Genomic DNA, 26,255 nt, shown 5'->3' with positions numbered 1-26,255 from the left:
TAAAGGTTGCAAACGGCAGACAGATTCCTTTTGACCTGAAATGAGTTCCTTTTCTCACACCCCACACTTAGATCTCCCGATTACAAGGAGCTGCTGGCAGTTCTAAACAGCTCTTTGGAACATGGCAAAGGTTTCAGGGCCAAGGGCAGGCTCTCTGGTGTGTCAGGGCCAAGGGCAGGCTCTCTGGTGTGTAAGGGCTGGCTCTCTGATGTGTCAGGGCCAAGGGCAGGCTCTCTGGTGTGTAAGGGCTGGCTCTCTGGTGTGTCAGGGCCAAGGGCAGGCTCGCTGGTGTGTAAGGGCAGGCTCTCTGGTGTGTCAGGGCCAAGGGCAGGCTCTCTGGTGTGTCAGGGCAGGCTCTCTGGTGTGTCAGGGCCAAGGGCAGGCTCTCTGGTGTGTAAGGGCAGGCTCTCTGGTGTGTCAGGGCCAAGGGCAGGCTCTCTGGTGTGTCAGGGCCAAGGGCAGGCTCTCTGGTGTGTTAGGGCCAAGGGCAGGCTCTCTGGTGTGTCAGGGCCAAGGGCAGGCTCTCTGGTGTGTCAGGGCCAAGGGCAGGCTCTCTGGTGTGTCAGGGCCAAGGGCAGGCTCTCTGGTGTGTCAGGGTAGGCTCTCTGGTGTGTCAGGGCCAAGGGCAGGCTCTCTGGTGTGTCAGGGTAGGCTCTCTGGTGTGTCAGGGCCAAGGGCATACTCTCTGGTGTGTCAGGGCCAAGGGCAGGCTCTCTGGTGTGTCAGGGCCAAGGGCAGGCTCTCTGGTGTGTCAGGGCCAAGGGCATACTCTCTGGTGTGTCAGGGCCAAGGGCAGGCTCTCTGGTGTGTCAGGGCCAAGGGCAGGCTCTCTGATGTGTCAGGGCAGGCTCTCTGGTGTGTCAGGGCAGGCTCTCTGGTGTGTCAAGGCCAAGGACAGGCTCTCTGATGTGTCAGTGCCAAGGGCAGGCTCTCTGGTGTGTCAGGGCCAAGGGCAGGCTCTCTGGTGTGTCAGGGCCAAGGGCAGGCTCTCTGGTGTGTCAGGACCAAGGGCAGGCTCTGATGTGTCAGGGCCAAGGACAGGCTCTCTGGTGTGTCAGGGCCAAGGGCAGGCTCTCTGGTGTGTCAGGGCCAAGGGCAGGCTCTCTGGTGAGTCAGGGCCAAGGGCAGGCTCTCTGGTGTGTCAGGGTAGGCTCTCTGGTGTGTCAGGGACAAGGGCAGGCTCTCTGGTGTGTCAGGGCCAAGGGCAGGCTCTCTGGTGTGTCAGGGCCAAGGGCAGGCTCTCTGGTGTGTCAGGGCAGGCTCTCTGGTGTGTCAGGGCAGGCTCTCTGGTGTGTCAGGGCCAAGGGCAGGCTCTCTGATGTGTCAGGGCCAAGGGCAGGCTCTCTGGTGTGTCAGGGCCAAGGGCAGGCTCTCTGGTGTGTCAGGGCCAGGGGCAGGTTCTCTAGTGTGTCAGGGCAGGCTCTCTGATGTGTCAGGGCCAAGGGCAGGCTCTCTGGTGTGTCAGGGCCAGGGGCAGGTTCCCTGGTGTGTCAGGGCCAAGGGCAGGCTCTCTTGTGTGTCAGGGCAGGCTCTCTGATGTGTCAGGGCAGGCTCTCTGGTGTGTCAGGGCCAAGGGCAGGCTCTCTGATGTGTCAGGGCCAAGGACAGGCTCTCTGGTGTGTCAGGGCAGGCTCTCTGGTGTGTCAGGGCCAAGGGCAGGCTCTCTGGTGTGTCAGGGCCAAGGGCAGGCTCTCTGGTGTGTCAGGGCCAGGGGCAGGCTCTCTGGTGTGTCAGGGCCAAGGGCAGGCTCTCTGGTGTGTCAGGGCCAAGGGCAGGCTCTCTGGTGTGTCAGGGCCAAGGGCAGGCTCTCTGGTGTGTCAGGGCCAGGGGCAGGCTCTCTGATGTGGTGACAGCGTTCCACAGTAGGAAAGGAGGCAGCCGACGGGTTTAGTTCAGAGTAGGGTTGCCAACTTCCTCACTCCCAAATACGGGACAAAAGGTGACGTCACCGCCCCGCGCCCCACGTAACCTCACCCAGCCAGCGGCCACGTGCTCCCGCTCCACCAATGGCGGCCAATGGAGGCGGGTTGCCACGCAACCTCCGACAGGCGCCGCCCGGGCCTCCGGGCCGACACTGCCCGGGCCTACAGTGTCGGGGCCTACAGTGTCCGCCCCTAAAGTGTCCAGGCCTACAGTGTCCAGGCCTACAGTGTCCAGGCCTACAGTGTCCAGGCCTACAGTGTCCAGGCTACAGTGTCGGGGCCTACAGTGTCCGCCCCTAAAGTGTCCAGGCCTACAGTGTCAGGGCCTACATTGTCGGAGCATACATTGTCGGGGCCCACAGTGTCGGGACCTACATTGTCGGAGCATACAGTGTCGGGGCCTACAGTGTCCGGACCTACAGTGTCCAGGCTACAATGTCGGGGCCTACAGTGTCCGCCCCTAAAGTGTCCAGGCCTACAGTGTCCAGGCCTACAGTGTCGGGGCCTACAGTGTCCAGGTCTACATTGTCGGAGCCTACAGTGTCCGCCCCTATAGTGTCCAGGCCTACAGTGTCCAGGCCTACAGTGTCGGGGCCTACAGTGTCGGGGCCTACAGTGTCGGGGCCTACAGTGTCGGGGCCTACAGTGTCGGGGCCTACAGTGTCGGGGCCTACAGTGTCAGGGCCTACATTGTCGGAGCCTACATTGTCGGGGCCCACAGTGTCGGGACCTACAGTGTCCGGACCTACAGTGTCCGGGCCTAATACTGGACTAGGGCTGTCCCGTATAGGACATAGCCCAAAATAAGGGGTGTCCTGCCTAATACGGGACAGTTGGCAACCCTAGTTCAGAGAGAGATACAGCACAGAAACAGGCCCTTCAGCCCACCCAGTCCGTGCCGCCCACCGACCGCCCGTTCACACTAGCTCTATGTTATCCCACTGTCTCATCCACTCCCTGCACACTAGGGGCTATTTACAGACGGTCGATTATCCTTCAAACCCGCACGTCTTTGGGATGTGGGAGGAAACCGGAGCACCCGGAGAAAACCCACTCAGTCACAGAGAGAACGTGCAAACTCCACACAGACAGCAGCCAAGGTCAGGATTGAAGCCGGGTCTCTGGCGCTGTGAGGCTGCACCACCGTGCCATCCTAAGTTCCTGTAAGAAACTATGTACAAAGGGATCTTGGAGTCTAAGTCCGCAACTCCCTGAAGGTGGCAACATGAGTAGGTGGAGAGGGCATGTGGTATATGGAGTAAAGAGGTCCTTCTGCAGTTGTATAGGGCCCTGGTGAAACCACATCTGGAGTATTGTGTGCAGTTTTAGTCTCCTAATATGAGGAAGGACGTCCTTGCTATTGAGGCAGTGCAGCGTAGGTTCACCAGGTTAATCCCCAGGGTGGCGGGACTGTCATATGAGGAAAGATTGGAAAGACTGGGCTTGTATTCACTGGAGTTTAGAAGGATGAGAGGGGATCTTATAGAGACATATAAAATTATAAAAGGACTGGACAAGCTAGATGCAGGAAAAATGTTCCCAATGTTGGGGGAGTCCAGAACCAGAGGCCACAGTCTAAGAATAAAGGGGAAGCCATTTAAAACTGAGGTGAGAAGAAACTTTTTCACCCAGAGAGTTGTGAATTTGTGGGATTCACTGGATGAATTTAAAAGAGAGTTAGATAGAGCTCTAGGGGCTAGTGGAATCAAGGGATATGGGGAGAAGGCAGGCACGGGTTACTGATTGTGGACGATCAGCCATGATCACAATGAATGGCGGTGCTGGCTCGAAGGGCCGAATGGCCTCTTCCTGCACCTATTGTCTATGCTTGCTTTCGTAGAAACATACACAATAGGTGCAGGAGGAGGCCATTCGGCCCTTCGAGCCAGCACCGCCATTCATTGTGATCATGGCTGATCATCCACAATCAGTAACCCGTGCCTGCCTTCTCCCCATATCGTAGGTCAGGGCATTGAGGTGCAAGGTAGGAGGTGGAGAGGCAGCGGCACTACCCGCTGCGCTGCGGCGCTGTTACATCAGTGGCGTGGTGCTGAGAGGCCCTCCTACCTGGCGGTCTCCTTCCACTCCATCTCCTGCCCATCGATGGCCAGCAGTTCGTCCAGCTCGGTGAAGAGCTGAGGGGCCGGGCTGTCGTCATCCTCGCCGAGGATGAAGCGGATCCTCTCGGCCGCGGTCGGGACTGCGGGAAAGACCAGCCGCTTGTTACAACCCGACGACACCATCCCCGCGAGGAACGCCACCGCCAAGCGCCCGGCGCGGCTCCAAGAGTCACGGCCTAGCGGCGTGCCCACACCAAACAATCAACCAGCACAGTCTCACAATATCTCAGCCACAAGCCCAGGACAGGGCTGCTACCTGCTCACAGCACACTGTAGAGACCAGACCAGACCAGACCAGACCAGACCAGACCAGACCAGACCAGGCCAGGCCAGGCCAGGCCAGGCCAGACCAGGCCAGACCATAGCAGACCAGGATAGGGCTGCTACCTGCTCACAGCATGCTGTAGAGACCTGACCAGACCAGACCAGACCAGACCAGACCAGACCAGACCAGACCAGACCAGACCAGACCAGACCAGACCAGACCAGACCAGAGCATACCAGGACAGGGCTGCTACCTGCTACCTGCTCACAGCACGCTGTAGAGACCAGACCAGACCAGACCAGACCAGACCAGACCAGACCAGACCAGACCAGACCAGACCAGACCAGACCAGGCCAGGCCAGGCCAGACCAGAGCAGACCAGGACAGGGCTGCTACCTGCTCACAGCACGCTGTAGAGACCAGACCAGGCCAGGCCAGACCAGACCAGACCAGACCAGACCAGACCAGACCAGACCAGACCAGACCAGACCAGACCAGACCAGACCAGACCAGGACAGGGCTGCAACCTGCTCACAGCACGCTGTAGAGACCAGACCAGACCAGACCAGACCAGACCAGGCCAGGCCAGGCCAGACCAGACCAGACCAGACCAGACCAGACCAGACCAGACCAGGCCAGACCTGACCAGACCAGACCAGACCAGGACAGACCAGACCAGGCCAGACCAGACCAGACCAGGCCAGACCAGACCAGACCAGGACAGGGCTGCAACCTGCTCATAGCACGGTCTGCAGAGACCAGACCAGACCAGACCAGATCAGACCAGGCCAGACCAGGACAGGGCTGCTACCTGCTCACAGCACGGTCTGCAGAGACCAGACCAGACCAGACTACGCCACGCCAGACCAGGCCAGACCAGGCCAGACCAGGCCAGACCCGACCAGATCAGACCAGGCCAGACCAGACCAGACCAGGCCAGGCCAGGCCAGACCAGACCAGGCCAGGCCAGACCAGACCAGACCAGACCAGACCAGACCAGACCAGGCCAGGCCAGACCAGACCAGACCAGGCCAGACCAGGACAGGCCTGCAGCAACAACCTGGAGCTCAATGCTCTCAAGACAGTGGAACTAATTGTATACTTTCGAAGAGATCCCCCCCCCCCTCCTCCCCCCACTCACCATCAACACCACAGTCACATCTGTGGAGTCATTTAAGTTCCTTGGAACCATCATCACCAGGGACCTTAAATGGGGGGCCACCATCGACTCCACAGTCAAAGAGGCCCAACAGAGGATGTACTTCCTGGGGCAACTGAAGAAACACAATCTGCCACAGGCAATGATGGTCCAATTCTATACTGCTATCATTGAGTCCGTCCTCACCTTCTCCATCATGGTCTGGTTTGGCTCAGCCACCAAGCACCACATCCGGAGGCTGCAACGGATCGTTCACACAGCTAAGAAGGTTGTTGGCTGCAACCTTCCCCCCATTGACGAACTGTACACTGCAAGGGACAGGAAGCGAGCGGGCAAGATCATCTCTGACCCCTCTCACCCTGGCCACAAACTCTTTGAAGCACTTCCCTCTGCAAGGTGACTCCGGACTGTCAAAGCAGCCACAGCCAGACATAAAAACAGCTTTTATCCACGAGTGGTAGTTCTACTGAATAACCAAAAGTCTGTAGTCTCTTTTTGCTCTGGTTTATTTCACTCACATGTTTAAACCATAATGTTTTATTCTTAATGTTTTAATGTATTATGCTTTATTCTTAATTGTTTACTGTATGTCGTGTTGTTACTTGGGAGCAAAGCACCAAGGCACATTCCTTGTGTGTGCACATACTTGGCCAATAAAATTTATTCAATTCAATTCAATTCTATTCAATCAATTTAGGTGTAGGGTTATTAGGTTCAGTTCAAAGCTTGTTTTTGAATCCTAAATGTCCCGCAGTGTGTCGGAGAGTGCTAGTGTACTGGCACCGACTCGCTGGGCCGAAGGGCCTGTTTCCGCACTGCATCTCTCAAGCTTAAAGAGCATGTGGTCTGTCACAACAAGGCACACAGGATGCTCTCGCACCCCGACACAACAGTGGCACATTATTTATTTAATAGGTCACTGCGCAGGGCACAATTCCTCTGAAACTGAAAGCAATCCACAGAGCTTGAGCATGCAGACTGAACCATCGTAGGAGCTTCTGAACTCATTTACGCTTCCCAGACGTGATCTTGACATTAGGACTGCAGAATCCTCACCACAAGACCCGACACAAAGTGTCACTGAGACTTTTCAACGTTGTGACAGTCTGAAGAAGGGTCTCGACCCGAAACGTCACCCGTTCCTACTCTCCAGAGATGCTGCCTGACCCGCTGAGTTACTCCAGCCTCTGTGTCCATGTTCTCCAGAGATGCTGCCTGACCCGCTGAGTTACTCCAGCACTCTGTGTCCATGTTCTCCAGAGATGCTGCCTGAGCCACTGAGTTACTCCAGCACTCTGTGTCCATGTTCTCCAGAGATGCTGCCTGACCCGCTGAGTTACTCCAGCACTCTGTGTCCATGTTCTCCAGAGATGCTGCCTGACCCGCTGAGTTACTCCAGCACTCTGTGCCCATGTTCTCCAGAGATGCTGCCTGACCCGCTGAGTTACTCCAGCACTCTGTGTCCATGTTCTCCAGAGATGCTGCCTGACCCGCTGAGTTACTCCAGCATTCTGTGTCTGTTTTCAGTTCCTGCCTCAACCACCTCCTCTGGCAGCTCGTTCCATACACCCACCACCCTCTGTGTTCCTATTACATTTTCCCCCCCTTTCACCTTAAACCTATGTCCCCGGGTTCTGGATTGGCATTTGATCCACATCCCTCTCAGCCTTTCCTATCCCATCATTCCGACATTGCTCCTCCGGGAAGCTATGCAGTTCCAGTGAGGATAGGGTTTGGAATTCGAACCGAAGATCAACAGGTTACTGTAGGCCTTACAATATACATGAACCCTGCTTACAATGCAAGGGTATGTAGAACTATTTTTAGTTCAGTTTACTTTAGTTTATTGTCACGTATAAGCTAATGGCATGTTGGCCTTCATAATGAGAGGATTTGAGTATAGGAGTAAGGAGGTTCTTCTGCAGTTGTGCAGGTGAGACCACATCTGGAGTATTGCGTGCAGTTTTGGACTCATAATCTGAGGATGGATGTCCTTGCTGTTGAGGCAGTGCAGCGTAGGTTCACCAGGTTAATCCCCGGGATGGCGGGACTGTCATTTGAGGAAAGACTGAGGTTGTATTCACTGGAGTTTAGAAGGATGAGAGGGGATCTTGCAGAGACATATAAAATTATAAAAGGACTGGACAAGCTAGATGCAGAAAAAATGTCCCCAATGTTGGGGGAGTCCAGGACCAGGGGCCACAGTCTAAGAATAAAGGGGAGTCCATTTAAAACTGAGGTGTGAAGGAACATTTTCACCCAGAGAGTTGTAAATTTGTGGAATTCTCTGCCACAGAGGGCAGAGGAGGCCAATTCACTGGATGAATTTAAAAGAGAGTTAGATAGAACTCTAGGGACTAGTGGAATCAAGGGATATGGGGAGCAGGCAGGCACGGGTTACTGATTGAGAATGATCAGCCATGATCACAATGAATGGCGGTGCCAGTTCGAAGGGCCAAATAGCCTCCTCCTGCACCTATTTTCTATGTTTCTATGTTTTATTGTCACATGTACCGAGGTCAGTCAGTCAGTGGAAAGACTGTACATGATTACACCTTCATCCTGTATCTGTACACTGTGGACGGCTTGATTGTAATCATGTATTGTCTTTCCAGTGACTGGATAGCACGCAGCAACAACAAAGCCTTTTCACTGTACCTAGGTACAGGTGGCAATAAACTCAACTCAAACTTCATCGGACTTTATTCCTTGGAGCGCATGAGGATGTGGGGCAATCTTAGAGGTGTGTCAAATTGTGAGAGGAATAGATCGGGTGAATGCACAGGTTACTGTAGGCCTTCGTCAGTCTCCAGCACTCTGTGTCCATGTTCACCAGAGATGCTGCCTGACCCGCTGAGTTACTCCAGCACTCTGTGTCCATGTTCTCCAGAGATGCAGCCTGACCCGCTGAGTTACTCCAGCACTCTGTGTCCATGTTCTCCAGAGATGCTGCCTGACCCGCTGAGTTACTCCAGCACTCTGTGTCCATGTTCTCCAGAGATGCTGCCTCACCTGCTGAGTTACTCCAGCACTCTGTGTCCATGTTCCCCAGAGATGCTGCCTCACCCGCTGAGTTACTCCAGCATTCTGTGATACCTTTGTCTTTTGCCCAGAGTAGGTGGATCAAGAATCAGAGGACATACGCATAAGGTGGGGTGGGGGGGTGAGGAAAGATTTAATTGTACACTGATGGGTAACTTTTTTACACAAGGGCGGTGGGTGTATGGAGCGAGCTGCTGGAGGAAGTAGTTGAGGCAGGTCTGATCACAACATTTAAGAGACAGTTGCACAGGAACTGTGGATAGCTCAGGTTTAGAGGGATATGGGAAGGCGGGTCTAGTGCAGATGGGGCATGTTGGCTGGCATGGACAAGTTGGGCCGAAGGGCCTCTTACCGCTCTGTGTGACCCTAACCCACCCACAGTGTACAGATACAGGATAAAGAGAATAATGTTTAGTGCAAGATAAAGTCCAGTAAAGTCTGATTAAAGATAGACCAAGGGTCTCCACCCCGCGCCCCACGTGACCTCACCCAGCCAGCGGCCACGTGCTCCATCTCCACCAATGGCAGCCGCCCAGTCCGGGAGGCGGGTTGCTAGGCAACCTCCATTAGGCGGCGCCCGGACCTCCCGGCCTACACTGTCCGGGCCTACACTGTCCGGAGCCACACTGTCAGAAACCTAGAGTGTCAGGACCTAAACTGTAGCCTACAGCGTCCGGGCCTAGAGCGTCCGGGCCTAGAGCGCCCTCCCGGGCCTAATACGGGACAAGGGCTGATACGGGGTAGTTGGCAACCCTACCAATGAGGTAGATGGGAGGTCAGGACTGCTCTCTAGTTGGTGATAGGATGGTTCAGTTGCCTGATAACAGCCGGGAAGACACTGTCCCTGAATCTGGAGGTGTATGTTTTTGTCGGGCAGCGTTTTAGGCTTGTGACGTTGTGAATGCTGACAGCAGGTACACGCACCTGACTTTCCTGGTGTGAAACAGTTGGGAAACTTGTGAGCAGCGTGTCGAGCTCTCCCCTTGCGTGACTCACATTGAGCGACCCACACACCTTGTACAGTCAACATCACGGGGGGCAAGTGCATCATGGAGAGATCGGCACAGTTACTGAAACATCCTCGCCTTGACTAAAATGACCGGCAAACCTGCCACTGGAAGCAAAGTGCCGGAGTAACTCAGCGGGTCAGGCAGCATCTCTGGAGAAGATGGACACAGAGTGCTGGAGTAACTCAGCGGGTCAGGCAGCATCTCTGGAGAACATGGATAGGTGACATTTTGGGTCAGAAGTAAGGCCCCGGTCTGAAATGTCAGCTATCCATGTTCTCGAAAGAGTTAATGAGTTGTATTTTCACCACTTGGCAGGCAGTGACTCCTGGTACCTGCCCCCACACATAAATGTTTAACAAGTTCTCAATTGCAACAGATCTCCAGATGTATTGAGATCAATAATTCATACTTTCCATAATCTATTTCAATATCAACGTAACATCTAAACTGTCAACAAATGGCCGTGGGTTTGTGTGTTGTAGGGTGGGTGGTGCTGTCCACAGAGTCCTTTATCCTGCATATGTACAGGAAAAGAACTGCAGGTGCTGGTTTAAATCGAAGGTAGACAACAAAGTGCTGGAGTAACTCAGCAGCTCAGGCAGCATCTCTGGAGAACATGGACACAGAGTGCTGGAGTAACTCAGCGGGTCAGGCAGCATCTCTGGAGAACATGGACACAGAGTGCTGGAGTAACTCAGCGGGTCAGGCAGCATCTCTGGAGAACATGGACACAGAGTGCTGGAGTAACTCAGCGGGTCAGGCAGCATCTCTGGAGAACATGGACACAGAGTGCTGGAGTAACTCAGCGGGTCAGGCAGCATCTCTGGAGAACATGGACACAGAGTGCTGGAGTAACTCAGCGGGTCAGGCAGCATCTCTGGAGAACATGGACACAGAGTGCTGGAGTAACTCAGCGGCTCAGGCAGCATCTCTGGAGATGAACAGGTTAATTAGATTGGTATAAATGTGAATTGTCCCTAGTGGGTGTAGGATAGTGTTAATGTGCGGGGATCGCTGGTCGGCACGGACCCGGTGGGCCGAAGGGCCTGTTTCCGCGCTGTATCTGTCAACTGAACTACACACTAGGGATAATTTACAGAAACCATTGAACCTACAAACCTGCACGTCTTTGGAGTGTGGGAGGAAACCGAAGATCTCGGAGAAAACCCACGCAGGTCACGGGGAGAACGTACAAACTTCGTTCAAACAGCACCCGTAGTCGGGATGGAACCTGGGACTCTGGCGCTGCATTCGCTGTGAGGCAGCAATTCTACCGCTGCGCCACCGTGCGCCCATTTAATCAGTCAGTCACAATGTAGGATAGAACCAGTGTGAATGGGTGATTATTGGTCAGCCCGTACCCGGTGGGCCGAATGGCCTGTTTCCATGCTATATCTCCTAAACAGAACTAAACTAGAATACTGAGTGCATACATGTGGAGGCTTTGGAGCGGGTGTAGAAGAGGGTTACCAGGGTCCCAAGCTGAAACGTTACCAACCCATATAAAGAACTGTCTCGATCTGAAACGTTCCCCATTCATAGAAACATAGAAACACGGAAAATAAGTGCAGGAGGATGCCAATCAGCCCTTCGAGCCAGCACCGCCATTCATTGTGATCATGGCTGATCATCCACAATCAGTAACCCGTGCCTGCCTTCTCCCCATACCCCTTGATTCCGCAAGCCCCTAGAGCTCTATCTAACTCTCTTTTAAATTCATCTAGTGAATTGGCCTCTAAGGATTTCTGTGGCATTCCTTTTCTCTAGAGATGCTGCCTGTCCCGCGCGCTGAGTTACTCCAGCGTTTTGTGTCTACCTATCCATGTTCCCAGGCTCAGCACTTCCTGATAACCAACATTCCCGGACCTTCAACATTCCGGCCACATTCCATCCATAATTGCTCAATCACCCTGCCTTTTCATCTTCTCTACAATGCCGTTTCCTGCCATAATGGCCCCTCCGTTTGATTGCCCCTTATCTCCAGCCCACAACATAACTCCCATCCCTACATCCACAAAAACACAGAGTGCCAGAGTAACTCAGCGGCTCAGGCAGCATCTGTGGAGAACATGGACACAGAGTGCTGGAGTAACTCAGCGGGTCAGGCAGCATCTCTGGAGAACATGGACACAGAGTGCTGGAGTAACTCAGCGGGTCAGGCAGCATCTCTGGAGAACATGGACACAGAGTGCTGGAGTAACTCAGCGGGTCAGGCAGCATCTCTGGAGAACATGGACACAGAGTGCTGGAGTAACTCAGCGGCTCAGGCAGTGTCTCTGGAGAAAAAGGATGGGTGACGTTTCGGGTCGGGGCCCTTCTTCTAAATGTTACACTCTACTTTCTGTGCTCGATGCTCCACGAGCTCGGATGGTGAATCGGTTTCTCAGAGCCGCTTCGCGGGTGAAGGGCGGCCATTTTGTCACCTTGGCATCTGGTCATGTTAAAAGCTGGTACCGCGGGGAACGTCCTGAGTCGATCTAGCCGACAGCCCGGTGATTAAAATGTAATCAGGGTGCCGGGAGAAAGTCCTGCCGTGGGCGTGCGGTCTTGTGACCCCCCCCCCCCTCCGCCAGGATTAAGCCCTCAGATTCCACTGACAACATTTGCTGTGCTCGCTGACACCAATCCCCCAATTATCTCACCGCCCAACTGTGGCACCAGTTGTTCACCACTAAAAATAACAGCCAGAGTGTGGCCTACACACCCAGGGGCAAGCTACACCCACCCCCCATGGGAGTGTGGACACAGCCTTTGGCAAACAGGCAGAGGGTCCAGAGGAAATTCAGGCATCAAACGACATGGAACAGCACAGCATGGAAACAGGCCCTTCAACCCATCTTGCCCACACCGACCTTCCTGCCCCATCCACACTAGTCCCACCTGCCCAAATTTGGTCCATATCTAGGGTTGCCAACGATCCCGTATTAGCCAGGACATCCCGTATTTTATGCCGAATTGGTTTACGGGACCGCCCTTGTCCCGTATTAGGCCTGGGGGACGCTGTAGGCCCGGACGCTGTAGGGCCCGGACACTGTAGGGCCCGGACACTGTAGGGCCCGGACACTGTAGGGCCCGGACACTGTAGGGCCCGGACACTGTAGGGCCCGGACACTGTAGGGCCCGGACACTGTAGGGCCCGGACACTGTAGGGCCCGGACACTGTAGGGCCCGGACACTGTAGGCCCGGACACTGTAGGGCCCGGACACTGTAGGGCCCGGACACTGAAGGGCCCGGACACTGTAGGCCCAGACACTGTAGGGCCCGGACACTGTAGGGCCCGGACACTGTAGGCCCAGACACTGTAGCCAAGGGCCGCTGTAGGCCCAGATACTGTAGGCCCGGACACTGTAGGCCCGGACACCTTTAGGCCCAGACACTGTAGGCCCAGACACTGTAGGCCCAGACACTGTAGGCCCAGACACTGTAGGCCCAGACACTGTAGGCCCAGACACTGTAGGCCCAGACACTGTAGGCCCAGACACTGTAGGCCCAGACACTGTAGGCCCAGACACTGTAGGCCCAGACACTGTAGGCCCAGACACTGTAGGCTCAGGTGCCGCCGAACAGAGGCCATTGGTGGAGTAGGGGCACGTGGCCGCAGGCTGGGTGAAGTCCCGTGGCGCGATGACGTCACCTTGTCCCTGGGAGGAGGTGCACGTGAACTGTCTCATCGGGAAGGACCATCGGAGGGGGTCCCTGGACAGAGTCGAGGGAGGAGGTGTAGGGACAGGTGTTGCATCTCCTGTGGTTGCAGGGGAAGGTACCTGGGTAGGGGGAGGTCCTACTGCAGTTGTACAGGGCCCTGGTGAGACCACATCTGGAGTACTGTGTGCAGTTTTGGTCTCCTAATTTGAGGAAGGATATTCTTACTGTTGAGTGAGTGCAGCGTAGGTTCACCAGGTTAATTCCCGGGACGCTGGGACTGAGATACAATGAAAGATTGGGTCGACTGGGCTTGTATTCACTCAAATTTAGGATGAGAGGGGATCTCATAGAAACGTATAAAATTCAGAGGATTGGACAGGGTAGATGCAGGAAAAATGAACCCGATATTGGGGGAGTCCAGAAGTCCGATATTGGGGGGACCAGGGGTCACAGTTTAAGAATAAGGGGTTGGCCATTTAGGACTAAGAGTTCACCCAGAGAGTTGTGAATTCGTGGAATTCTCTGCCACAGAGGGCAGTGGAGGCCAATTCACTGGATGAATTTAAAAGAGAGTTAGATAGAGCTCTAGGGGCTAGTGGAATCAAGGGATATGGGGAGAAGGCAGGCACGGGTTACTGATTGTGGATGATCAGCCATGATCACAATGAATGGCAGTGCTGGCTCGAAGGGCCGAATGGCCTCCTCCTGCACCTATTGTCTATGTTTCTATGATGTGTTGGATGAGGAGCTGATCCTATCTCACTCTGCGACACACACACACACACACACACACACACACACACACACACACACACACACACACACACACACACACACTGTCTAATTCTCTTTCTCATATTATCTCATTCTTTCTCTCTCACCCGCATACAAACTCTTTCTAACACTTTCTCCCTGTCTCTCTCTCTCTATCTATCTCTGACTCATAGGATCTCTCCCCTCTTCTCTTCCACACACTCTCTCTAACTCACTCTCCATCAGTCTCTCTCTGTCTGTCTCTCTAACCCTCTCATACACAGGATCGAACTCTCTCTCACACTCTCTCTCTCTCTCTCCTCCCCAACACACTTTCTGACACTTTCTCTCTCTCTCCAACACACACACACACACGCATTCTCTCTCTCGAACACACGCTCTCTAGAAACATAGAAACATAGACAACAGGTGCAGGAGGAGGCCATTTGGCCCTTCGAGCCAGCACCGCCATTCATTGTGATCATGGCTGATCATCCACAATCAGTAACCCGTGCCTGCCTTCTCCCCATATCCCTTGATTCCACTAACGCCTAGAGCTCTATCTAACTCTCTTTTAAATTAATCCAGTGAATTGGCCTCCACTGCCCTCTGTGGCAGAGAATTCCACAAATTCACAACTCTCTGGGTGAAAAAGTTCCTTCTCACCTCAGTTTTAAATATTCTGAGACTGTGGCCCCTGGTTGTCTCTGTGAATCCCCCTCTCCCCCCCTCTCTAGCATGTTTCACAGAGTGTAGGAAGAACAGTGGGGCAGCCCAGCACCAGTTGCTGACAATGAGAACATTGTCTGTGTCCCCAGCATCTGTGATGTGAATGAACGCATCGGCCGCCAGCCAGCCAGCCAGCCAGCCAGCCACCCACTCCGCTCTGTGACATTAGCCAGGCGGATTAGCCACCACCTTAATGACCGCATATTCCTGTTAAACTGATTACTTTAAAATTAACAAACTATTAATTTCACTTGACTGACCTCTGATGATTATGAGAGATTATTATAACTCCCCCAACCCCCACCCCCACCCCCCCCCTCACCCCAACGTTGGGTACAGTTATTGCTGCCTGTGTGTGTGTGGGGTGTGTGTGTGTGTGTGTGTGTGTGTGTGTGTGTGTGTGTGTGTGTGTGTGTGTGGGGTGTGTGTGTGTGTGTGTGTGTGTGTGTGTGGGGGGGGGTGTGTGTGTGTGGGGTGTGTGTGTGTGGGGTGTGTGTGTGTGTGGGGGGTGTGTGTGTGTGTGTGTGTGTGTGGGGGGTGTGTGTGTGTGGGGATGTGTGTGTGTGTGTGTGTGTGTGGGGTGTGTGTGTGTGTGTGTGGGGTGTGTGTGTGTGGGGTGTGTGTGTGTGGGGTGTGTGTGTGTGTGTGTGTGTGTGTGTGTGTGTGTGTGTGTGTGTTGTGTGTGTGTGTGTGTGTGTGTGTGTGTGTGTGTGTGTGTGTGTGTGTGTGTGTGGGGGGGGGGGTGTGTGGGGTGTGTGTGTGTGGGGTGTGTATGTGTGGGGTGTGTATGTGTGGGGTGTGTGTGTGTGTGGGGTGTGTGTGTGTGGGGTGTGTGTGTGTGTGGGGTGTGTGTGTGTGGGGTGTGTGTGTGTGGGGTGTGTGTGTGTGTGGGGTGTGTGTGTGTGTGTGTGTGGGGTGTGTGTGTGTGGGGTGTGTGTGTGTGGGGTGTGTGTGTGTGGGGTGTGTGTGTGTGTGTGGGGTGTGTGTGTGTGTGTGGGGTGTGTGTGTGTGTGGGGTGTGTGTGTGTGGGGTGTGTGTGTGTGTGGGGTGTGTGTGTGTGTGTGTGTGTGTGGGGTGTGTGTGTGTGGGGTGTGTGTGTGTGTGGGGTGTGTGTGTGTGTGTGTGTGTGTGGGGTGTGTGTGTGGGGTGTGTGTGTGTGTGTGGGGTGTGTGTGTGTGGGGTGTGTGTGTGTGGGGTGTGTGTGTGTGGGATGTGTGTGTGTGGGATGTGTGTGTGTGGGGTGTGTGTGTGTGGGGTGTGTGTATGGGTGTGTGTGTGGGGTGCGTGTGTGAGTGCGTGTGTGAGTGAGTGCGTGTGTGGGGTGTGTGTGTGTGAGTGGGTGAGTGGGGGTGAGTGGGGGTGAGTGGGGGTGAGTGGGTGGATATGTGTGTGGGTGAGTGAGGGTGAGTGGGTGAGTGGGTGAGAGTGGGTGGGTGTGTGTGTGGGTGGGTGGTTGGGTGGGTGGGTGGGTGAGTGGGTGGGTGTGTGTGTGGGTGTGTGTGTGGGTGTGTGTGTGTGTGTGTGTGGGTGGGTGAGTGTGTGTGTGTGTGGGTGTGTGTGTGGGTGGGTGAGTGTGTGTGTGGGTGTGTGGGTGGGTGAGTGGGTGTGTGTGTGTGTGTGTGGGTGGGTGAGTGTGTGTGTGGGTGGGTGAGTGGGTGGGTGGGTGAGTGTGTGTGTGGGTGGGTGTGTGTGTGTGGGTGGGTGTGTGTGTGGGTGTGTGTGTGGGTGGGTGAGTGTGTGTGTGGGTGGGTGTGTGTGTGTGGGTGGGTGTGTGTGTGAGTGTGTGTGTGGGTGGGTGTGTGTGTGGGTGGGTGAGTGTGTGTGTGGGTGTGTGGGTGGGTGAGTGGGTGTGTGTGTGTGTGTGTGGGTGGGTGAGTGTGTGGGTGTGTGTGTGGGTGGGTGTGTGTGTGGGTGTGTGGGTGAGTGGGTGGGTGTGTGTGTGGGTGGGGGTGTGTGTGGGTGTGTGGGTGTGTGGGTGTGTGGGTGTGTGTGTGTGTGTGGGTGAGTGGTGAATCTGGGGTGGTGTACAGCCATGGCAAGGTTGGTGAATGTGAACATACGCTCGACCCACATTCCACGGGACCTTAGGTGAGTTTCACTCCTTCCCTGCATTCCTGAATCCCTGTGTCCTTCCTCCAATCTTATCACTTCAGGCTGCACAGGTCAATGTGTGCCCCACGCACACAACGCTGTTGGAATGTTCAAAACTCCCAAACAAGGATCGGCAGATGGGTAGGAACAAAACTGCAGACGCTGGTTAAAATCTCAGGTAAACACAGAGTGCTGGAGTAACTCAGCGGGTCAGGCAGCATCTGTGGAGAACATGGACACAGAGTGCTGGAGTAACTCAGCGGGTCAGGCAGCATCTGTGGAGAACATGGACACAGAGTGCTGGAGTAACTCAGCGGGTCAGGCAGCATCTGTGGAGAACATGGACACAGAGTGCTGGAGTAACTCAGCGGGTCAGGCAGCATCTCTGGAGAACATGGACACAGAGTGCTGGAGTAACTCAGCGGGTCAGGCAGCATCTCTGGAGAACATGGACACAGAGTGCTGGAGTAACTCAGCGGGTCAGGCAGCATCTCTGGAGAACATAGATGGGTGATGTTTCGGGTCGGGACCCTTCTTCAGAGATGCTGTCTGACCTGACCCACTAAGTTACTCCAGCACCAGGTGCCATTGTTGTTAGCACACCAGGATCTGTAGTTCCTCGCTTCCACGCTCAAAAGACGGGTGAATGAATAGTCCAGGTTCTTCTATCAGCTCGTTTCATACACCCACCCCCTCAGTTTCCTATTAAATCTATCCCCTCCTCACCTTAAACCCATGTCCTCTGGTTCTAGGGTTGGCAACTGACCCGTATTAGCCGGGACATCCCGTATTTTGGGCTAAATCGGTTTGTCCCGTATGGGACCGCCCTTGTCCTGTATTAGGTTCACTGTCTACACCCGACAGTTTAAGCCCCGACACTCTAGGTTTCCAACATTTTAGCTCTGGACACTTGTTGGCCCGGGGGACACTGTAGGCCCGGACACTGTAGGCCCGGGGGGCCGCTGTAGGCCCAGACAGTGTAGGTCCAGAGACCCGGGCGCCGTCTAACGGAGGTTGCGTAGCAACCCGCCTCCTGCCCAGGCGGCCGCCATTGGTGGAGCGGGAGCACGCGGCCGCTGGCTGGGTGAGGTCACGTGGGGCGTGGGATGGTGATGTCACCATGTCCTGTATTTGGGAGTGAGGAAGTTGGCAACCCCTATCTGGTTCTCGATTCCCCTGCCCTGGCGAAGAGGCTGTGCATTCACCCTATCTGTGCATTGCCCTCATGACATTACACACCTCTAACACAGCAGCATGTGAACAGTGTGCATGGACTTTAGCATGGATTTACAAAGCCGGGCTAATTATAAGCACACTCACAGATCTAAGGATTAAAGCCAGCTGGTCGCCCATTGGCCAGACTAGGCTGCACAGTGAACTCATCGAGTTAATGAGGCCACACTGACCTGTGGGTCTTGTGTACGTGCTGTGAAATCCTTAATAAAATCACGTCCAGGCATTTGGGCAAAGGTGCTTACAAACCAAAAACCAGGCATGGTGGTGGAGCGGTAGGGCTGCTGCCTCACAGGGCCAGAGACCCGAGTCCCATCTAGGGTTGCCAACTGTCCCGTATTAGCGGGGACATCCCGTATATTGGGCTAAATTGGTTTGTCCCGTACGGGATCGCCCTTGTCCCGTATTAGGCCCGGGGGCCGCTGTACGCCTGGACACTGTAGGCCCGGGGGCCGCTGTAGGCCCGGACAGTGTAGGTCCGGACACTGTAGGCCCGGACACTATAGGCCCGGGGCTGCTGTAGGCCTGGACAGTGTAGGCCCGGGGACCGCTGTAGGCCTGGACAGTGTAGGCCCGGGAGCCGCTGTAGGCCTGGACACTGTAGGCCCGCTGTAGGCCTGGACACTGTAGACCCGGGGGACACTGTAGGCCCGGACAATGTAGGCCCGGGGACCGCTGTAGGTCCGTTTCATCCTAAACTCCAGTGAATACAAGCCCAGTCTTTCCAATCTTTCCTCATATGACAGTCCTGCCATCCCGGGGATTAACCTCGTGAACCTACGCTGCACTGCCTCAATAGCAAGGATGACCTTCCTCAAATTTGGAGACCAAAACTGCACACAATGCTCCAGATGTGGTCTCACCAGGGCCTTGTACAACTGCAGAAGAACCTCTTTGCTCCAATACTCAAATCCTCTCGTTATGAAGGCCAACATGCCATTAGCTTTCTTCACTGCATGCTGTACCTGCATGTTTAACATGATGTAACATGAAAACAGGCCCTTCAGCCCACAGTCCATGCCAACCAAGATGCTCTATTTAAGCTCGCCCCATATCCCTGTAAACCTTTCGTATCCATGTATTTGTCCTAATGTTTCTTTAAATGTTGTTAATAGTTCCAGCCTCAACTACCTCCTCTGGCAGCTTGTTCCATACACCCACCACCCTCTATGTGAAAAAGCACATATTAAATATTGGCACATTTTAGTTTAGAGATATAGCGCGGAAACAGGCCCTTCGGCCCACCGGGTCCGTACCGCCCAGCGATCTCCGCACATTAACACCATCCTACACCCACTAGGGACAAGTTTACATTTACCAAGCCAATTAACCTACAAACCTGCATGTCTTTGGAGTGTGGGAGGAAACCGAAGATCTCGGAGAAAACCCACGCAGGTCACGGGGAGAACGTACAAACTCCGTACAGACAGCACCCGTAGTCGGGATGGAACCCAGGTCTCCGGCGCTGCATTCGCTGTAAGGCGGCAACTCTACCGCTGCACCACCGTGACCGCCCAAATCTATAAATGTTGTTATAGTAACAACATCAACTACCTCCTCTGGCAGCTCGTTCCATACACCCACCTCCCTCGGTGTGAAAAAGTACATATTAAATCTTGGCACATATTAACTCTGTAGCATAAGAAAATAACTGCAGATGCTGGTACAAATCGATTTATTCACAAAATGCTGGAGTAACTCAGCAGGTCAGGCAGCATCTCGGGAGAGAAGGAATGGGTGACGTTTCGGAGACCCGAAACGTCACCCATTCCTTCTCTCCCGAGATGCTGCCTGACCTGCTGAGTTACTCCAGCATTTTGTGATTAAATCTGTAACAGTTCCCCTCCCTCCCTGCCCTCCCTGCCCTGTGTTACTGCCCTCCCTCCCTCCCTCCCTCCCTGCCCTCCCTGCCCTCCCTCCCTCCCTCCCTGCCCTCCATGCCCTGTGTTACTGCCCTCCCTCCCTGCCCTCCCTCCCTCCCTCCCTCCCTGCCCTCTCTGCCCTGTGTTACTGCCCTCCCTCCCTCCCTCCCTCCCTCCCTGCCCTCCCTGCCTGCCCAGTGTTACTGCCCTGCCCTCCCTGCCCTGCCCTGCCCTCCCTCCTCCCTCCCTCCCTCCCTGCCCTGCCCTCCCTGCCTTCCCTGCCCTCCCTCCCTCCCTGCCCTGCCCTCCCTGCCTGCCCTGCCCTCCCTGCCTGCCCTGCCCTCCCTGCCTGCCCTGCCCTCCCTGCCTGCCCTGCCCTCCCTGCCCTGCCCTGCCCTGCCCTCCCTGCCCTCCCTCCCTGCCCTGCCCTGCCCTGCCCTCCCTCCCTCCCTCCTTGCCCTGCCCTCCCTGCCCTGCCCTGCCCTGCCCTGCCCTCCCTGCCCTGCCCTGCCCTGCCCTCCCTGCCCTCCCTCCCTCCCTGCCCTGCCCTGCCCTGCCCTCCCTCCCTCCTTGCCCTGCCCTCCCTGCCCTGCCCTGCCCTGCCCTGCCCTCCCTGCCCTGCCCTGCCCTCCCTGCCCTGCCCTCCCTGCCCTGCCCTCCCTCCCTGCCCTGCCCTGCCCTGCCCTCCCTGCCCTCCCTGCCCTCCCTGCCCTGCCCTGCCCTCCCTGCCCTGCCCTGCCCTCCCTCCCTCCCTCCCTGCCCTGCCCTGCCCTGCCCTCCCTGCCCTGCCCTGCCCTCCCTGCCCTGCCCTGCCCTGCCCTCCCTGCCCTGCCCTCCCTGCCCTCCCTCCCTGCCCTGCCCTGCCCTGCCCTGCCCTCCCTGCCCTGCCCTCCCTGCCCTCCCTCCCTCCCTCCCTCCCTGCCCTGCCCTCCCTGCCCTGCCCTCCCTGCCCTCCCTGCCCTCCCTCCCTGCCCTGCCCTGCCCTCCCTCCCTGCCCTGCCCTGCCCTCCCTGCCCTGCGGTGACCACAGCACTCACTGAGTGGTTTGAACAAGCTTCCTCCAGCATGGTCCTCGGTGTCGGACCGGTCGGAAGCCTCCGCTGCCCTCTCCCGCTCTTTACTCCTCTCCTTCTGGCCCACTCCCCGTCTGCGGTGACGCCGCCTCCTGGGGTAACTCTTCGGCACATGGACCCCAATGTAGACGGTGTGGTGGCCTGCAAGGCAAGACACAAAGGGTTAACTCCCACCAGTCCACGAGACGGCACGGCTCAGATTCCAGATACAGCACTCTGCACTCAACGATGAGCGTGCTCATTGACAGGTATAACATGGAACAGTGCAGCACGGGAACAGTGTCACAGAGTGATAGATACAGTGTGGACACAGGCCCAATGGCCCAACTCACCCACACCGCCCAACATGTCCCAGCTACACTAGTCCCACCCGCCTGCGCTTGGCCCATATCCCTCCAAACCTGGCCTATTCGTGTACCTGGCGAACAGGATACCAAACATGGACACAGAGTGCTGGAGTAACTCAGCGGGTCAGACAGCATCTCTGGAGAACATGGACACAGAGTGCTGGAGTAACTCAGCGGGTCAGGCAGCATCTCTGGAGAACATGGACACAGAGTGCTGGAGTAACTCAGCGGGTCAGGCAGCATCTCTGGAGAACATGGACACAGAGTGCTGGAGTAACTCAGCGGGTCAGGCGGCATCTCTGGAGAACATGGACACAGAGTGCTGGAGTAACTCAGCGGGTCAGACAGCATCTCTGGAGAACATGGACACAGAGTGCTGGAGTAACTCAGCGGGTCAGGCAGCATCTCTGGAGAACATATCATATCATATCATATCATATCATATATATACAGCCGGAAACAGGCCTTTTCGGCCCACCAAGTCCGTGCCGCCCAGCGATCCCCGCACACTAACACTATCCTACACCCACTAGGGACAATTTTTACATTTACCCAGCCAATTAACCTACATACCTGTACGTCTTTGGAGTGTGGGAGGAAACCGAAGATCTCGGAGAAAACCCACGCAGGTCACGGGGAGAACGTACAAACTCCTTACAGTGCAGCACCCGTAGTCAGGATCGAACCTGAGTCTCCGGCGCTGCATTCGCTGTAAAGCAGCAACTCTACCGCTGCGCTACCGTGCCGCCCTGGACACAGAGTGCTGGAGTAACTCAGCGGGTCAGGCAGCATCTCTGGAGAACATGGACACAGAGTGCTGGAGTAACTCAGCTGGTCAGGCAGCATCTCTGGAGGGAAGGAATAAGTGACATTTCGGGTCGAGCAGTCCGAAGAACACTCTCGACCCGAAACATCACCCATTTCTTCTCTTCAGAGATGCTGCCTTACTGAGTTACTCCAGCTTTTTGTGTCTATCTTCGGTTTAAACCACCATCTTCGTTTCCCTTCCTGCACATGATGCCAAACATGACAGTTTTTTCCCCAGCTGTTATCAGACAACTGAACCATCCTATCACCAACTAGAGAGCGACCCTGACCCTCGCACTATCTTTAATCAGGCTTTACTGGACATTATCTTGCACTAAACGTTATTCCCTTTATCCTATATCTGTACACTGTGGACGGCTCGATTGTAATCATGCATAGTCTTTCCGCTGACAGGTTAACACACAAGAGTAAATTACAGTCACTTGCCCAGAGTAGGGGAATCAAGAACCAGGGGACATAGGTTTCAGGTGAGGGGGGGAAAGATTTAATAGGAACCTGATGGGCAACTTTTTTGTTTTACACAAAGGGTGGTGGGTGTATGGAACGAGCTGCCGGAGGAGATTGTTGAGGCAGGGACCATCCCAATGTTTAAAAAACAATTAGACAGGTTCATGGATAGGACAGGTTTGGAGGGTTATGGGCCAAATGCAGGCAGGTGGGACTAGTGTAGCTGGGACATGTTGGCTGGTGTGGGAGAGTTGGGCTGAAGGGCCTGTTTCCACACTGTATCACTCTATGACTATGAACGTTTTTCTTAAGTGACAAGTTCAGTAACGTTCATGATGCAGAACACCTTCAATTCTATTGTCAATTATTGACCTTTCTGTCCTGGGCCTCCTCCATTGCCAGCGTGAGGCCACACACATACTGGAGGAACAGCACCTCATATTATGCTTGGACACTGAATTAACAAATATGTATACATATATACATACACACACATATATATACATACATATACACATCCTACACACACACACATGTATATATATAAGCTACCCATGCAAAATATGAGGTGCTGTTCCTCCAGTATACATACATATATATATATCTACACACACACATATATACACACACATATACACACACACACACACACATCCACACATACGTACGTATATCCACACATACACACACATATATATACACACACATACACACACGTATACACACATACACACACGTATACACACATACACACACACATATACACACACACACAAATACACACACACACACACATATACACGCACATATACACACATATATATATACATACATATACACATCCTACACACACACACACACACACACATATATATATATAAGCTACCCATGCTAAATATGAGGTGCTGTTCCTCCAGTATACATATATACACACACATATACACACGTACACATCCACACATACACACGTATATACACACACATATACACACACACACACGTATATACACACACATGTACACACACATATACACACACACGTATACACACACACACACACGTATACACACACACACATATACACACACACATATACACACACACACATACACACACACACACACATATGTATATATATATATAGACACATTTATATATTGTATAGTAAATTCATTGTCCATACGGTACACACACACACACACACACACGCAAACGCACACAAAACCTGCCTCCAATACCTCCCATATTGATATTGCACCATATGATATGATATGATCTATGTTACATGATTTTCCATCCTGAGGTAGGTGGTGTGACTCCCTGTGAGTCTGGCCATACACGAGATGACCAGAAATGTCAGCCCGCCTCACAAACCAAGCAGAACCAGGAGGCAGAATGAACCGGCCACATAACAACATGAAACGGCTGAAGTACATGAACTTACAAAGGGACGGATCGCATTCCCACAGCGACTCTGCCCAACGCTGACCACCATTAGGCAGCACCCGGGCCTCTGGGCCTCCACTGTCCCGGCCTACACAGTCCGAGCCTACAGCGTCCGGGCCTATAGTGTCCTATCCTACAGCGTCCGGGCCTACACTGTCCGAGCCTACAGCGTCCGGGCCTACAGTGTCCGGGCCTACAGTGTCCGAGCCTAGAGCGTCCGGACCTACAGTGTCCGGGCCTACACTGTCCGAGCCTACAGCGTCTGGGCCTACAGCTCCCCCTGGGCCCGTACCAAACGGGACAAACCAATTTAGCCCAAAATACGAGATGTCCCGGCTAATACGGGACAGTTGGCGATCCTATCCCTGAGTCACAAACACTCCGTGAAGGTACTAAAGCAGTTGTCACGGCAAATGCAGGGTTAATCCCGGGTTAGGAGCAGGATTTAATACACAATTCTGCGGACTTGGGCAGGTGTTGGGATGGTGATGTTTGTGGTGTGGCGAGACAGAAGCAGCTGAAGAGGGGGCACGCATGTCACAGAGTTACTGGTGAAACACTGCTGCTGTTATGGTCACACAAACAATCACAGACTCATTCAGCACGGAAACAGGCCCTTCAGCCCAACTCGCCTGTGCTAACCAACGACAGAGTCACACAGTGTGGAAACAGGCCCTTCAGCCCAACTCGCCTGTGCTAACCAATGACAGAGTCACACAGTGTGGAAACAGGCCCTTCAGCCCAACTCGCCTGTGCTAACCAACAACAGTGATAGAGTGATACAGTGTGGAAACAGGCCCTTCAGCCCAACTCACCCACACCGGCCAACATGTCCCAGCTACACTAGAGTCATAATATAAGAAGATAACTGCAGATGCTGGTACAAATTGAAGGTATTTATTCACAAAATGCTGGAGTAACTCAGCAGGTCAGGCAGCATCTCAGGAGAGAAGGAATGGGTGACGTTTGGGGTCGAGACCCTTCTTCAGTCTGAAGAAGTGATACAGTCATAGAGTGATACAGTGTGGAAACAGGGCCTTCAGCCCAACTTGCCCACACCGGCCAACAATGTTCCAGCTACACTAGTCCCACTTGCCTGCGCTTGGTCCATAACCCTCCAAACCTGTCCTATCCATGTACCTGTCCAACTGTTTCTTAAATGATGGGATAGTCCCAGCCTCAACTACCTCCTCTGTCAGCTTGTTCCATACACCCACCACCCTCTGTGTGAAAACGTTGCCCCTCAGGTTCCTAGAGAGTCTTTCCCCTCTCACATTAAACATGGCACACAGTGGTAGAGCCGCTGCCTTACAGCGCCAGGGAACGGGGTTCGATCCTGACCTTAGATGCTGTCTGTACGGAGTTTGCACATTCTCCCTGTGGGCTTTCCCTAGGTTCTCCGGTTTCCTCCCACATGCCAAAGACGTGTGGGTTTGTTGGTTAATTGGCTTCAATAAATTTGCAACTTGACTCCAGGGTGTAGGATACTGCTGGTGTACGGGGCGATCGCAGGTCGGTGCGGACTCAATGGGCCGAAGGGCCTGTTTCCGCTTTGTGTCTCCAAAGCCTTAAGTCATTGGGTATTTTTAAAGCAGAGATTGCTAGATTATTGATTAGTTAGAGCGTCAACGGTTACAGGTACAAAGCGGGACAATGGGGTTGAGAGGGAAAGATAGATCGGTCACGATCGAATGGCGGAGTAGACTCGCCAATCAGGGGCAGTTGGTAACCCTCGCGCCGGCCGGCCAACCGACCCCCGTACACTAACACTATCCTACACACACTGGGGACAATCTACGCTTTACAGAAGCCAAGTAACCTGCAACCCTGCACGTCTTTGTAGCGTGGGCAGGAAACTGGAGGAAACCCGCGCAGGTCACGGGGAGAACGTACAAACTCCGTACAGACAGCACCCGTAGTGGGGATGGAACCCGGGTCTCCGGCGCTGTGAGGCAGCAACTCTACCGCTGTGCCACCATGTCACACGCGGTCCTGGGAAGAGATGTCAGGGGGAGAGCGGGCGGTCACGAGGACAAGAGTCCCCGTGACCTGCGTGGGTTTTCCCCGAGATCTTCGGCTTCCTCCCACACTCCAAAGGCGTGCAGGTTTGTAGGTTAATTGTTTTTGTGTGTGTACAAACTGTCCCCAGTACGTGTTGGATAGTGTCAGTGTATCGTGGGTCGGTGCGGACTCGGTGGGCCTTAGCTGTTTCCACGCTGTATCTCTAAAGTAAACTAAGAGGGAGGACGCTGGAGAACGGTGAAAGCAAGTTGCTTCCAACC

General features: G+C 54.4%; 1 protein-coding gene across 4 annotated transcripts in view; it reads right to left on the bottom strand.

Annotated features, from left to right (window-relative positions):
- Positions 1 to 26,255, bottom strand: part of LOC144597902 (electrogenic sodium bicarbonate cotransporter 1-like) — a 176,072-nt gene that overhangs the window by 129,750 nt on the left and 20,067 nt on the right. For all 4 annotated transcript variants that reach the window (XM_078407694.1, XM_078407675.1, XM_078407703.1 and 1 more), the window contains exons 3-4: positions 20,870 to 21,046; positions 3,990 to 4,122 (exon numbers count right to left, since the gene is read on the bottom strand). In XM_078407694.1, coding sequence (XP_078263820.1) covers positions 3,990 to 4,122; positions 20,870 to 21,046 — 310 coding nt within the window. The remainder of the gene's footprint in view (positions 1 to 3,989; positions 4,123 to 20,869; positions 21,047 to 26,255) is intronic.

This window comes from Rhinoraja longicauda, chromosome 1, assembly GCF_053455715.1.
Source record: "Rhinoraja longicauda isolate Sanriku21f chromosome 1, sRhiLon1.1, whole genome shotgun sequence".
In the NCBI taxonomy this organism is placed as follows: domain Eukaryota; kingdom Metazoa; phylum Chordata; class Chondrichthyes; order Rajiformes; family Arhynchobatidae; genus Rhinoraja; species Rhinoraja longicauda.
This window is presented reverse-complemented; position numbering and strand designations above follow the sequence as displayed.